Source organism: Anomalospiza imberbis, chromosome 21 (genome assembly GCF_031753505.1).
Source record: "Anomalospiza imberbis isolate Cuckoo-Finch-1a 21T00152 chromosome 21, ASM3175350v1, whole genome shotgun sequence".
Classification (NCBI taxonomy): Eukaryota; Metazoa; Chordata; class Aves; order Passeriformes; family Viduidae; genus Anomalospiza; species Anomalospiza imberbis.
In genome coordinates this window covers 11,293,148-11,307,718 of record NC_089701.1, presented here as the reverse complement: position 1 = coordinate 11,307,718, position 14,571 = coordinate 11,293,148, and the positions used below count along the sequence as shown (strand labels likewise).

The 14,571-nt window shown below is 45.5% G+C and overlaps 1 protein-coding gene across 3 annotated transcripts; it reads left to right on the top strand.

Moving 5' to 3' along the window:
• The first annotated feature begins 481 nt into the window (after window positions 1-481).
• On the top strand, window positions 482-12,003 carry LOC137486413 (ficolin-1-like). Of its 3 annotated transcripts, XM_068211728.1 has the most exons (9): window positions 482-2,598; window positions 3,394-3,507; window positions 4,226-4,279; window positions 6,137-6,172; window positions 7,605-7,640; window positions 9,242-9,369; window positions 9,763-9,892; window positions 10,406-10,540; window positions 11,425-12,003. In XM_068211728.1, exons 1-9 carry the CDS (start codon window positions 2,520-2,522, stop codon window positions 11,670-11,672), a joined length of 960 nt encoding a protein of 319 aa, XP_068067829.1. In that variant the 5' UTR covers window positions 482-2,519; the 3' UTR covers window positions 11,673-12,003. The 3 variants fall into 3 exon arrangements, with proteins under 3 accessions (XP_068067829.1, XP_068067827.1, XP_068067828.1); XM_068211726.1 differs by having other exon boundaries at window positions 482-3,507; XM_068211727.1 differs by lacking the exon at window positions 4,226-4,279 and having other exon boundaries at window positions 482-3,507.
• The last annotated feature ends 2,568 nt before the right edge of the window (window positions 12,004-14,571 follow it).

Below are 14,571 nucleotides of genomic sequence, written 5' to 3'. Positions count from 1 at the left end.
AGGTGAGTGAGTTTGTGGTTTTGAAAAGGTGTATGTCATGTTTCATAGCCTGCCAGTGCTATAGAGCTACTTGTCAGGCCACATATTACATATCACAATGCAGCTGGATGTTGATTTTGTGATGGGTGGGTAGGTTTAGAAAAGAAGCTGAAAGTTATCTTATTTTGAGCTATCTTCTCTACCTTGAAGCATCTGGGAAACTGAATTTCAATAATTTGTATTTTGAAACTTATGTGTTCTGAAGTTTCCTACAAAATAGCAACACTGAAGAAAACAAATTAAAATGTTTTCGAAATAGAACATCATATTTTTCAAAATCATGTTTTTTCTTTGGTAGTGTTGCAAAATGTGTAATATGTCAAGATTATCTGAAGTCAGGATGTTCCTTGATGTAAGATCTTTGTATACTTTCAAGCCTAATCAGTCCTCTGCAACCATCACTGGCAAAAGTGAACGTTTTCCCAGTGAACCTTCACATGAAGAAAAGCAATTAAGGACATATCGATCTCTGTGCCTATTTCAAAATCTACCCTCAGGAGTCTGACCTACTTTGGACTAAGCTTGTTCATTGGCAGTTTCCTCCCTGCTCCCAAAAGTAGCTGTATCAACAAGGACACTGCTGCTTTCCCAGATGAAAGTGGGGAGATATTGATGTCCCCCAGGCTGGATGGAGCCCACAGCTGGTAACACTTATGGGTATGCATTAGTTCTGGGCAGATATATCACAGCTGCCTTCATAACATACATTCTCAGCCCAACCCAGAGCTGGAACCTGCTAATGGAGTACCTGGAAAAACCTGGGGAAACCTTTTTTATTTACTTTTAGATTTGTCAGGACAGATCTAGCCTGGAGTCCTAGAGAGACTATAACTATGGAGTAATCTGCAAGGCCTTTGCTTTTTGGAGTAATTTACAAAAGGGAAACAGATGAAGGCAGCACCTTTTGCCTCCAGTTGAAACAAGGTGTTGCAGCTGTTTCCACAAAGAGAGCAGAGGCACTGGGGCAGGAGAAGGCTTCTCAGTGCGGGGGGTTGGCTCTACATTACCTCCACCTGCCCCATAGTCCAGACACCAGTCCATTGCAGATGGACAGCACAGGCTGTACAGATGAGAATAGAGGTGTACAGTTCCCAGTCACCCTAGAGCTGTCCTGCATGGATCTCTCCCTCCCTAGTACCTGCCAATCCTTTTTCTCTATCCTTCTGGAGGCTTCCTCCTGAAGGAAGAAAGGATCTGATGTCATTTTGTCCCAAGAACTGCAACACAGCAGTTGCCACAAGTGAGATGCTTTTTCTCATGTAAAGCAAAACCCAAACTTGAATGCAGCCCATTTTGTCACAATTCCTCTGATTTTCCTGCAAATTTTCCAGACAGGAGAAAGAAAATAAGGGGTGCATTTCCCTGCCAGAATTGTTTCTTAGGAATTAAAGTAACTGCAACATCTACTGGGTTGTTATTTTATATTATTTCATATATGAATAAGAGCATGTGTATAAGTGTATATCTGGGCTATATGGGGCATGCTGAATTTAGGTGGCAATCAAATACTTACCTCTCCCTAACCTTCTTCCATTTGCTTAACATTAAACTGTCATGTATCATTGGAAGTTGGGCTTTTAGAGGCACGTTATGATAGAAGTGCTTGAGGGGGAGCTGTGTTCTGCCTCTGATATCCTGGGGAAAAAATCTCCAATAAATTAGTCTCCTCTGAACTGGGATGTAACAATAAGGAAGAAAAATGTAAGTTTTGCCCTCTACTAAAATTCATACACTTTACAGGCTCTGGGTCAGAAAAGAATATGATGAAGCAGACTGGACCTCTAATAACCTGCCAGAAATGAGCAAAGCACAGGGTGAAAGAAACCAGAAATCCTGCTCACTAGTACAATGAACAGTGGGGGGCGGGGGCGGGAGGGGAATCAAACATGCTCTGTCTGCCCACCCTTGCCTGAGTTTGAACTCTGTCATTCATGAATCATGTACAAATGGAAGCTTGAAGGGCAGCAAAGTGGTGCTGGGCTGCCAGGCAGGAAGAGCATTGGAATGTTAGCCAGGCTGTGTAGCCTCTCTCTGCCACTGGCCTCAGCTGACCTTGGGCTTTAGACTCCCAGTGCCTCAGTTTCCCCATCTACACAGTACGTTCTACTCTTCATAAAGGGCTACTAGCAGGGAGGATGGGGGGAGCTGTCTACACTTAGGTAAATATGGTTTTGCTGGTTTATTTTCTCTAGAAATACAATATGAGAAGGGAAAGGCATCCAAAATTTGCAGAGGACAGAGATGAGGCAGGCTGGGGCAACCAGGCAAGAACTTTCCAATCAGACTTTTGGCAAGCAGCTTATCTGTGAAACAGCTTGAGACTCAGCCAAGCCCCAGACCTGAGAGCAGCCAGTGGGCAAGTACAGAGGTGGAGCTTGCGCTGAGGCTCTCTGTTAGCTATAAAATGCTTGGATGGGTCAGTGCTGACCACAGCATGCGGGAAGTGGCTGTGGGGAGCTGTGCAGAGAGCAGCACTGGCCATGGGGACAGCAGCCCCAGCTCTTTTGGTACTACTCAGCCTAAGACTGACTATTTGTGACACTGAGGACACCTGCTCAGGTGAGTAAAGCACAAATCTTACTGCCATCTCACTGAGACAGTCTGTTTCATCTCCCCTGATAAGAGAAGGAGGTTGCGAAGGGAGGGGGAGAAGTAGCATATGAATTTTTTTTTCTTCTATGCTTTTTTAAATGCACCTGCCAGTGGGAGGAGAGTAATGGGGAGGCTGAAGTCTCAGCAGCTGCTTAAGAAAGCTACTGGCTCCAACTAGTGATGTAACATTGTTCCCTCACCAGCGGGGTCTCTAGGAACAGACAGCCTCCAGTGAGGTTCCCCCCCATTTGGGTTTTTTTTTTAGTAGGGCCTTGGTGCAGTTACCAAAGGATACAGAGCAATATAAAGGATCAGTCTGGGGATGCTATGCAGCACAGCATTCTGACTGTATTCCCCAGGAAGGCCTGGGGCAATTTCAAACAGGCCTGCCATCAGGAAATTCAGAACAACTCTTACCCTTACTCTCCACAGATCCATCAGTGTCACTTACTCTGCTATCAATACCCCATTGGGGCACCTCTCAGCTTATGTTTTATTAATTACAGTATATTTGTCATGCATGCAATGTCATCTATATCAGCCTCCTCTCTCACTGAACTCTCCCAAAGCCAGAGAGATGCAGAGTCTGGCTCCTCTAATATGTGAAATCCTCAATGCCATCTGTCAATCCATGCAACACCTCGAAACTTCCATACTCATTGCTTTTGATTACACTGTTTCTCAACTTCAAAGGATTTGGTTTCCTCTCCAAGACATTTCAGAGCCTTAATAATCTTCACAAAAACTGTCTTCATTTCTCAGAGGTGAGAATAGTGGGACTGGGTGAAGCTGACCGACTTGCCATTCTTCAAGGATGTCCAGGGATCCCAGGTGTCTCTGGCCCAAAAGGAGAAGCAGGTCTCCCAGGAACAAAAGGTGAGGCCCCCAAAGCCAGTGATGAGCACCCTGAGATGAGATGGTTTTGTTGCTTTGGATAGGGGAAGCAAGCTGAGGCTGGAGCAGTAGCTGGCCTGGCACTGGCTGCTGTGAGGAACTGGAGAATTGGAGTGGAAAACACCCCAATTAGACATATGCTGGTACACATGGAGTGACCTGTTTCTTCCTTGAGTCCTGTCCTGTCAATCTGATGTGATCTTGGGGTGTGAAGTGTCTCATTTGTTTCTTCTACAAAAAATCATCCATTTATTTTTGGGTCTGTATCCAACAGTCTGGGTGGGAGGGAGGCTGAGATGCTCCTGCATTTTTTTTGGGGAACAGTGTGGGAAATGTACTGGCAACCCCTATTCTGGGGAGCAAGGGAGATGGGGGTCCTTCAGAGTTTTCATAGCCAACTCACAGAGAAGGTGAATCACATCAGCTGAGCGAGATGATCCACCACAGCAAAATCCATGGACTGGCTCCATAATGTATCAAAGCTCCTAAGAATTCATATGTGAACTGCAAATTTAGACTTTGAATGGCAGTACCAGTGTAGTAAGGCTTCAATAAGAGTAAAACTAGGTTACAAGATTGAGTCTGATTACTTAGGCTCCCTTGTTTCGGTGAAAGCCAAGGCCCAGTTGCCCAGGCTTTCTGTGACTCCCCCCTCTGGTCAGTTTGTAATGTGCATATAAAAAAATGAGTCTCTTTGCAGGAGAAATGGGAGACCAAGGATTCCCTGGGAAAGCAGGACCACCTGGTGCAAAAGGTAATGTGTAACACATGCAGCTCTAATCCATAAATGCCCCCAAGCTCGGCATATGCACTGGGAGACTGGGTCTACAGAGATGATCTGCAGGACTGGCCATAGGCTAAGAAATGGTGCTGAAGTAGAATAGGAAAAGCCTGATTTGGGCTATGGCTCTTGCATGGAGTGAATACTAGAAACAGTTTCCTTGAGTGTCTGGGACCACAACACAGAAGAAGATAACACTCTTCTCGAAATTTCTCACTGACCCTAAAAGCAGACCTCTCCCCATTCCCCACTCCTACCCTAACCTGCCTCCAGCACAACAAGCCTCCCCAAATGCTCCCCAGCTCTGAGGAACTTTGGAGCTCTCTATGGAGCTTCAGCCCAGAGGCCTGAAGGCAGAGGCCTGCAGAGGCACTATGCTGAGTGCTTGTTCTGCCAATTTAAAGAACATACCAATGGAAAGAATGGTGTTATTTTACTATGAATATAAAGGCAACACAAAAGTAAAATAATGCATTCAATAAAACTACATGCTTGGCTTTGGCAACAAGCAAAAATTAGCAAGGTAATGCACCTAATCATTACTATACGAGAGACAGGATAGTGATTTAGAAGGATACATCACCAATTGCCTAAATACTTTAACATCATCCACTTGCTGGGGAGCCCCATTTCACAGAGAGGACTTGGACAACCTTTCCCGGCAATTGGGAAAATCCTACATGGTGTGTTCATAGATGAGGTCTCCGGATTTGCCCTGAAAGGGAGTCCAGTGTTTATAGGCCCAAATCAGCAAGTCAAAGTGACTTGATTTTATTTTTAGCTCAGGAATGCCTGGGTCTGATGGCATGCTTTCCGTTTAGCCAGGGCCAGTGCTCAGAGCCCAGGTCCTGGCTGGGAGCGTTTTCCCCTAAAATACCTTACAAACAAGCCTCTTAGTTGGAAAAACTTCTTAAAATGATACATTTCTTGCAGACAGTTACACAAGGTTATAAACAGCTAGCATAAGCATCTTTGTTATCTATTTTTAGGTAAATAGTACTGATGGTGTTAGTCATACAATATTCATGATCCATCTTGTAAGTCCACTCTGGCTTAGGCCTGCTGCTCAGGCCTAGGCACATCATTGCTTTCAACAGCCTCCAGCCTTCAACTCAGTGTGCAGCGCCCACTTGACCACAAAAACGGGATCAAACAATGGCACAGGACAAGATTTCCTTTGTAATGGGATGAACCCCTGAAGAGGACAATGTCTGTTGAGAAACTGGCATTCACTGCCCAGGCTTTCTTAGGACCTTCAGCAGGACACGTGCTGCAAACACTGGAAAAGTGTCTCTTCTAAAGAATCCAGCTGCCAGCACAAGGGAACTGTAGGGACTGAGCAGCACTGACTAGCAGGGAAGACATCCCTTTTTACATGCTGAATATGAAGCTATTTCCTGGCCAAAAGCACCCAAGACTTGAAATGAAATGCCAGCAGGAGATGGACAAAACTACTGAAAAAACCCTGACAAACCCTATTGATCAAAATCTCCTAAGTGTCTGACTGTAAACAGAAAGCCCCCACAAAAAGTCACTGAAATGGAACTGTGAATCCCCCATACATTCTAAGAGATGGAGCAGCAGTTCTCTCTCCTCTGTATCCTGCTCTTCTTGCTGTTCCTGAGAGATACTGCTGATCAAGAGAGCAGCCAGGCTGAGGCAGCAGCACCACCTCGGACATTCAGCCAAGCACTGTAGCTTTGCACCTCTTGACAGCCTCTCCTGTACATTTGAGACATATTGAGGGGTTGGAGCAGCCATTTGTGGAGGCACAGTAATTCATTTGCATTGGATAGTCTGTGATGAGCATTTTCCTCTTGTATTTTGTAGGAGCAGCTGGAGAGCCTGGCTTCCCAGGACCGAAAGGTAAATCATGCTGTGCTGAATTTATTATGTGAGCTACTTTGTAAACTTCCACCCTGCGCTGTTCTCCTAGAACACAACAGATGAGAGCAGTTACAGAGACTGGATGGGACTGTTTGCTGACAGTTTCACCTCATCATAGGCTCTACCCTGGCGCAGGTGCTGTGGGTAGTCCTTCTCCCAAACCTCCCAAACCAGATGTTCAGCAACAGGTGCTGTCCTCAGCTCAGGCAGCTGGTGTTGCCGCCTGGCATCATCAGCTGCAGAAGCCACAGAGCTGAGGGACCAGCCAGATTTGGGCAGAGTCTTAATATTCTCATGCTATGGCAAAATGCAGAGGCTCAAATGAAATTCAGTTGCTGCTAGTGCCAGAGGAACATGTCTCTACCAGCACTAGCAAAAAGGAATTAGGAAACATGGGTTTTTTCCCTTGTGCCATCATCCTGCATGTGAGGGCCATAAGCACCCACCACTGAGTACCATCTGCACTGTGGCATCCCTCTCTGGAGTTTGGCTGGTAATCACTGAGTCCAACACCACTGGTCTGGCAGATGGTTCTAGTGCTCCAGTTGTCACTGCTGCTCCCAAACCACTGGCTGAAGCCCTGTGCCAGCAGCAGCCATTCCCCTGATGGGACTTATAACTCTGCCTTTCCAAGGTGCATTGCTTCCTCCTTCCCACACTCACCCACTCCTATCCCACATGTCCTAGCCCAATGAGACTCACTGGCACAAACTGTTGGTACACAGCTCCATGGGCTGGGCAGCAGCAGGCAGAGCAGCTGGGTCCAACAGAGACATGTCCTCTGTCAGTCTCACCATTTGGACCTCTAAGCCCTAAAACAGATACCAGCAGGAAATAGATCATGCCAGGTCCAACAGGCCAAGAAAGGCAAAGCTGCTGCTCTTTGTGCATAATGTAATATAATATAATATAATATAATATAATATAATATAATATAATTAATAATATAATATAATATAATATAATATAATATAATATAATATAAATATTTTTTGGGTTTTTTAAAATTTATATTTATAGTGCACCGCCCTGTGGCCACCCCATGTACCTCCTGGTCAACCTGGAGAGCTCTTCCCAGTGTGTGAAGCAGCTGGGTGTCATTGCTGTAGTTTACAGAAGTTTGTGACTTGGCTTCCCACCTGCCTCTCTATGCTTTCCTGGGTCTGTGCAGATAGGCTGGTGGGTCTCCTCTGGTAGGCCTGGTAGCAGCCAGGACAGCTTATACTGAGCAACTCTTCCTGCCTGGTTTTTCTATGCCTTTCATTTGCTTGGTGCAGATGAGCCAAGCACTTCCTCTAACATAACAGCTCTCCAGTGCAGCAGGATTTGTCTTGGCAAATCTCAAGTACTGGGAAAGGGAGTGCTGGGTGTGGAAAGTGGGGAGGAATTGATGGTGTTGTTTGTCCAACAGGAACAAAAGGAGAGCCTGGATTTCCAGAAATATGGGGTAAGTTTCATCCTAGGTCTTCACAACACTGGTCAGCTTTGCAGAGTGGATGGTGGTGGACTACCTGCACCAGAAATCAGGACAGGATAGGAACAGAAACAAGTTCAGAGTGACATTGAAGAATAGAATAAGGAAATATCACTGTTGTCTTTGCTTCTCACAGACACATGCAGCTTCTGTGGGTCTACTCTGTACTGCAGCCATGCTGGGAATGTCAGGTCCTCTGAGCACTACTTAAATGTCCTCTCCTCTGTGTGTCCTGGAGGAGATCTATCTGAATTTTTCAGAGACTTGGTGTCCTGATTTCTAAGATGAAACCACTACAAACACCTGAATGGACATGTGGCTACTTCAAAGGCAGTTACTTGCAGTGACACCTTTAGTACTTGTGGAGTTCATGTGTGCAATAGTGTTCAGATTAATTTATTCATTGGAAGAAAAGAAGAAAAATAAAATAAACAATTTTCAGTTGCCCCATCTGTCTCCATGAGCTAAAGTTCGAGGTGAGCTACAACCTGCTCTGGCTACAACTGGGTGCTGTAGGGCCATAATAAAGGCTCAGACAAATCAAAGCTGCTGTAACACCTGACAGACTGGCATGCCACTGAACTGGTTCCTTGCTGCCCCAGGCACTTCTCTGGGCATGTAAAAGATTTGACTAATAGGAAGGAAAAGGAAAAGGCCAAGTCCACAACCATCTCCCTGCTAGGGAGGTCACAAGACAGCCTGGTACAGCTGTGTATCCATGTATCACACACAGCACACTGGGACACCAGACCACTACCTCTCTGATCATCCCCCCCCCAGGCTTTCCCTACAACAGCTATTGATGCGGCTGTAGGTTGGGATGTCTGATAGGGACCATTCAGTCTCCTGTTAATCTGAACTTCTGTCAACAGGTATGGTTTTGGGGAGGGAAAAAAGTATACATAAGATGTATATATATGTATATGTATATGTATATATATATATATATATATATATATATATATATGTACATGTTCAAAAGCATTGTTTGTCTTGGAGAGACCTCAGTGTGGCCTTCAAGTACATAGGGGGTGCTTATAAAAAAGCTGGAGTGTGATTTTTTTGCATGGGCACATGGCAGTGGATGCAATGAGATGAGCTTTAACATTCCTTCCAACCCAAACCGTGGGTGATTCTATGATTCAATCCATAGAGGATGAGCTGAACACTGTTCACTGCATCACAGGGAGCTGCCCTGTGTCACTAACTCCTTTGCTGTCAACTACCCACACACTCTCTGTGCCCTGCATACATTCTGGAGCTGGGACAAATTTCTGGATCATGAGTTTGTCATCTTTTTTAGAGCTGCTCCATCATCCAGACCCCCAAAAGTCATTGCAGATGAGAGGAGTCTCAGCACCTTAGACCACCTTTCTTAGAAGAGGCTCATCTTCCCTGCAACATATGAGCCCAGAAGCCATGGCAGGGTTTGGCTCCCAGCAGCTATATATTAGGATCCTACAGTACAAAGAGTCATCTGGGTGCTGAAGGGCTCAAAGGCTCAAGGCTGATGTGCTCCTGTGATCAGTAAACACATTATAACTCTTTCCACTTGATCTCTTTGATTTGCACAGAACCGGGGAACTGCCAAGAACTGTTGGCCAAAGGGAAGATTTTGAGTGGCTGGTACACAATTTACCCCCAAGACTGCAATGCCACCACTGTCTTCTGTGACATGGACACGGATGGTGGGGGATGGATTGTGAGTAGGATGAGGACAGGGAGGTTTACATGTTCCTACGGAGATTCTTGTTAAGGCTGCAAAGGATGGCTCAAAAATAGAAACACACAGCTGAGGTTCACATCTCTAAGCCAGAGAGAATCCTTCTGGATAAAGGGGATTCCCCCAAGACTTGTCTCTGGAAGCAGGCTGAGTGCCACAGACCCTGCTTAAATCAGCAAATCATTTCCTCCTCATTTCCAAGGGCATATGGAGGAGATCATTGAGTGAGGCATTCTTGTGGGGTTTGCTCCCCAGACACCCACAAGAGTGTCCTGATGCAGGGGAAGCATTTACCATGGTGGGCGTGTCCCCGAGGCGCCGTGGATGCTTTTGAATGAGGGATGGGTTGGTGGGGCTGAGGGTCTCTTTCAGGTTTTTCAGAGGCGCTGGGATGGGTCAGTGAACTTCTTGCGAGACTGGGATTCATACAAACGAGGCTTTGGCAACCAGCTGACAGAATTCTGGATGGGGAATGACAACATCCACTTCCTCACCTCTCTGGGTAAGGTCTGCCTCTGTCCCGGGCTGGAGCCATCTCCTATACCACATTGGGTCATTGCAGACCTCTGAGTTTCTCATATTCATCTGAGGCCCCCACTAATCCCAAACAGGATGCAGGCTCTTTGCAGCCTACTGCATACAGGAAATTGCACTCTAAAAAAAAGCAAAACTAGAAGTCAGGGAAGAGAATGAGCTGGCTGCATGATCTACCCTGGAGACAGGTCAACACATCTTCCTACTTGGACTGTTTGTGATGGCATCATCTGGTCCACATACAGCCTTGGAGTTCCAGCTGTGTGCAGGACTCCTGCCCATGACCACCCAATATCATATCTGAAAAGGTGCTTCCCTAGAAAACCATCAAAGGTACAAGGGGCTCTGCAGGAATTTTAAATAAATCAAAATCTCTCAAGTAGTGGCAGCTCCTCTCAAGTTAGCTTAAACACTCCACCCTGAAATCCAATGGCATACCCACCATCCGCCCTGCACGACTGCTGTCCATCTTCTCTTCTAGGGCCCTGTGAACTCCGCATTGACCTGAGAGACTTTGAGAACAACTACTATTTTGCCAAATATGCTTCATTCAGAGTGTTAGGAGAGTCAGAGAAATACAGACTGGTTCTAGGAGACTTCCTTGGTGGAAATGCTGGTAAGTTTGAGGCAGCTCACTGGGAAAGTCTGTTTCCTAGAGCATTTCAGAAGTGTTCAGCTTCTATGCAGAGATGTGTCACGCATACTCCTTGTATCAGCTACATTTTGGGTCAATTTTTTAAAACTGGCCATAGTACCTCAGGTACTGAGTGACCTCTGGGTACAGGGATGGAGGGGGATACCCATCACCCAAAGAAATGTGACTCAGAGCATCACCTTCAAGCCCAGCCCTATGGTTTAACAGCAAATGAGCCTGGTCCTGAGCAGCTCCCAATCCAACTGACCTTCCCAACAGCTCTGCATCAGCCAAGTCAAGGTCTGCTTTTGGTTACATTGGCAGGAGACATTTGCCTTGCCCAGGAGGTCTGGTATTTCCAGGGCTGGGGTGCTGTTCAATACTTGCAGCATCAGCACTCCATCCTCTTAATATCTGATTTTTAATTATTTTTTTTATAGTAAACGAATCTTCTTCAAAATTCAATATCCATCATTCAGGAATGTGTGAAACAAACACCTGACAGAGCAGTGCTCTGGGTTTTTGTGGCTTTGCACACTGCAACCCTGTCTGGTAATTCAGACCTCAGCGTATCTGCAGAGAACCTGAGCATTGCAAGAGAAATGACACCTGTGTAGCTGTGAAAAGAATCTGGCCCATTTGATTCACAGGCATAGATAAATTCTCCATGTGTTTTAGCAGAGCTCAGGATACTTTTGTCCAAGACAAGGAGGAAACCTGGGCAACCTGGGCAAGAGAGCAGCAGGATTTATACAACCTGCCTTGAACCTGGCAAGGGCCACTGGTGCCCAGCAGGGGTGCACAGACACATCAGTGTTCTGTTTGTGATCACTACTGCAGTAACTGTGAATGTGTGCTCTCTGCAGGAGACTCTTTATCGTACCACAGGGATATGCCATTTTCAACAACAGATCAGGACAATGACATGAGTTCCTTTAACTGTGCCACAGAATACAAGGGAGCGTGGTGGTACAATGACTGCCATTACTCCAACCTGAATGGGATGTACTGGATGGGTGCACATGGGAGCTATGCTGATGGCATCAACTGGAAGACAGGCAAAGAATACCACTACTCCTATAAGCGAACGGAAATGAAATTCAGGCCAGTTTAACATGTCAACAGGGTGCCTGACTAGATCCAAGAGGTGCCACTCACCCACCAACAGAAGACACAAAACAATATCATTTGGGGACAAAAATGCACCAGAAAGGATATTACAGGTTGTGCCCTCTGCCTAGAGCAGGATTTTTGAAGACAGAAGATATCGGTGCTGGTTTGAGCTCCTGTAAGCACCAGACCCTGACCCTCTCTCACCCCAACTACCTTCAGCAGCCCCACTGATGCAGACTGAGCCCAAGCACCTTTTCAGAAAAGTGCGTTACCTTGATTTAAAGACCAGGTGATGGATGGGGCCAGTGCACCGCAGTGAAGCTCTCTGATATTATTACCCTACAGTACAATCCATGTATATGAAGACTCCAATATGCATGCAGCCTCTTTCTGTTAGACCCAAGAGCCACCCGAAAGGCACTGAATTCCTGACCTGTCCCACTCTCCCTGCAGGCTGTGATGGAGCCACAACACAGAACAGCGTGGAAAATACTGAGCTTCCAGCACCGCACTGTCAGCACTACCAGTTTCCCCCTTCCTTCCCCACGTGTTCCAGGACCTCAGGTGAGATCCCAGCTCCTGGAACCACAGCAGAGTTGCTCAGCACTTCCCACCAGGACACAGCTGCAGCTGGGCCCAGAGCCAGCTTTAGCCATTCTTCCAGGGCATGTTTCTAGATCTCATTATCTGCTGTGGACCAAGAGTTGTATGCAAAACAGTCTGTTCAGCAGCATGTGTGGTATCAAGACACTACAGCAGTTCCAAGTCAAGCATTGCACATGTGGTCATCATATACAGTGCCAGTACCTTCCACTTCATCTTGTTTCCAGTAGCATTTGAGGGTGGGCTATCTGCTCATCGGTGGACACAGTTCATCCTGTTCATGTATTGTATTTGACTATCAGCAGAACTAGATCTCTTCTTCCTGATATAAAATTTTGATAGCCAAACTGAATTTTATTTCTATATATTTTATTTTTAAAAAGCAAGCAAGCAGCGCTGGGTGGCTGGGGAGTCACTGCTCCACTAACGGCACTCACCACTTAAAAGTTTGGCAAAGTATATATACTGCTTTTAAGCCTACAAAGCATTTTCCAATATGCTTGGTTAGTCCAAAACAGCAAATATCAATAAGCTGGGATCAGCAATTTCATAATCTTTCCAGGTGGTCATTGGCCTCCTGTCCTTCTTGTGGTCGTCTAGAGGGAGGCCTTACACTGGTGTCTGCTACATGATTTTGTCAAGTGCATCAAGCTTTTTGTTATTCATAAGCATTTTAGTTGCTTCGTTGCAATATCCCTTTAGCTTTATCACAACTTCCTCTATTTTATTATAAGCATCAGTCATTTTGCTGCCTCATCTCTTTACTATACTTCTTCTATTTCAATGCTTTATTTTGCTATTCAGTCAGAAAGTTTCAATTGCTGATTCCTTTGCCAATTGACACAAATCACAAAAACATTTTTTCACATTCCTGCACTCATGCTGCTGTACTCCTCACCACAGCTGACAGAGGAGAGCTGAGGGCTAACTCTTCACTACAGGGATAGACAGAGACAGTGGAAATAGAGTATTTCTTTGTGTTATGTTTCTAATGGTCCCAGGTTTATTTCACTATATGTTGCACATAATAGTGTTTATTTCACTATATGTTTCACTATATGTTCACTGTATGTTCACTATGAGCTGCCCTACTATATGTAGGAAGGGCAGCTCCAGCCCTACAAGATAGAATCCAGACCTTGTGGGTGAGAAAAATGAGGAGGTCACTCAGCAGGTCACAGCAGGTCAACACAGCAGGTCAACACCACAGCAGGTCAACAGTGTTCTAAGAAATAAACCTGAGATTTTGCATCTCCCCACTCACTATGTCCTGTCTCTGTTTACTTCTTTTCAGTTACATAAGAAAGAGTGTGTCTGAGCAGAGAAGTGCACACTGAAGGCCCCATAGTTACTTTTCCCTCTTCAGGAGCTCCATCTTGTTTTTCTGCTACTTCCAGTAAGATTCACATGCCCTCACCAGGAGCAAGGTCCCAGAGCATTCAGCTGTATCTCACCCATCAGCTGCTGATGCTGTCTTCCAGGAGTAGCTTCTCAGAGGTCCAAGGTACTACCAGAGACTTCTCCGCAGAGATGTATAAGCAGGTGCTGACATACTCAGCTATAAACTAGCTAAAAGTTTCCCCTTTCTCTGCTCACCTCTAGCTTCTCCTCTTACTACACAGAAACCTTCAATGTTTAAAGTTTGCTTGTAAAGGACACTGATGAGACTTTAAACAGACTACTTACTACACAGAACTAAAAGAACTATTAGTAGATAAAATACAGTGCATGATAAAGGTACCTATATTACATCTAGTGAAGAAATAGTATAGATTAAGATTCAAAGTAATTTACCACTAAATGGATGATGGAGTACACATCAAATTCTTCCTCTCAATTCCCAGGAAAGTAACCATGGAATTTGAGTCCAAACTCCAGGGAGAAGTCCTTGCCTGTTTCCAGGGGTATGTAGGAGGTTTCTACCTCCACAAAAATTAGTGTAGCTTTTATTCTTGTAAAAGCAGTGTCTTTCAGTCAGGAATTCCTAGCTTATCTCCACACATCTGTTTTCATGCCCAGTTTTTTATTGGGACTGTGCATGCTTCAGAAAGAAAGGTTAAAAGTGCAAAGTGAGGAAGACTAGCAGCCTTCATCAGAACGACCCCTAAGGAAGACTCAGAGCCTTCCTCAGTGCGTCCACCAGAGTACACTGTACTTGCGTGTAACGAGCGCAGGTCTCCAGGATGGTTTGGATGGATGAGAGATCTCTGAAGTCAGGTCTTGGAAGATGTGGTTTATTAAAAGGGGGAAAGGCCCTGCTTGGAGTTGCCAGGCGCAACTTGTGGCAGGCCCAGGCT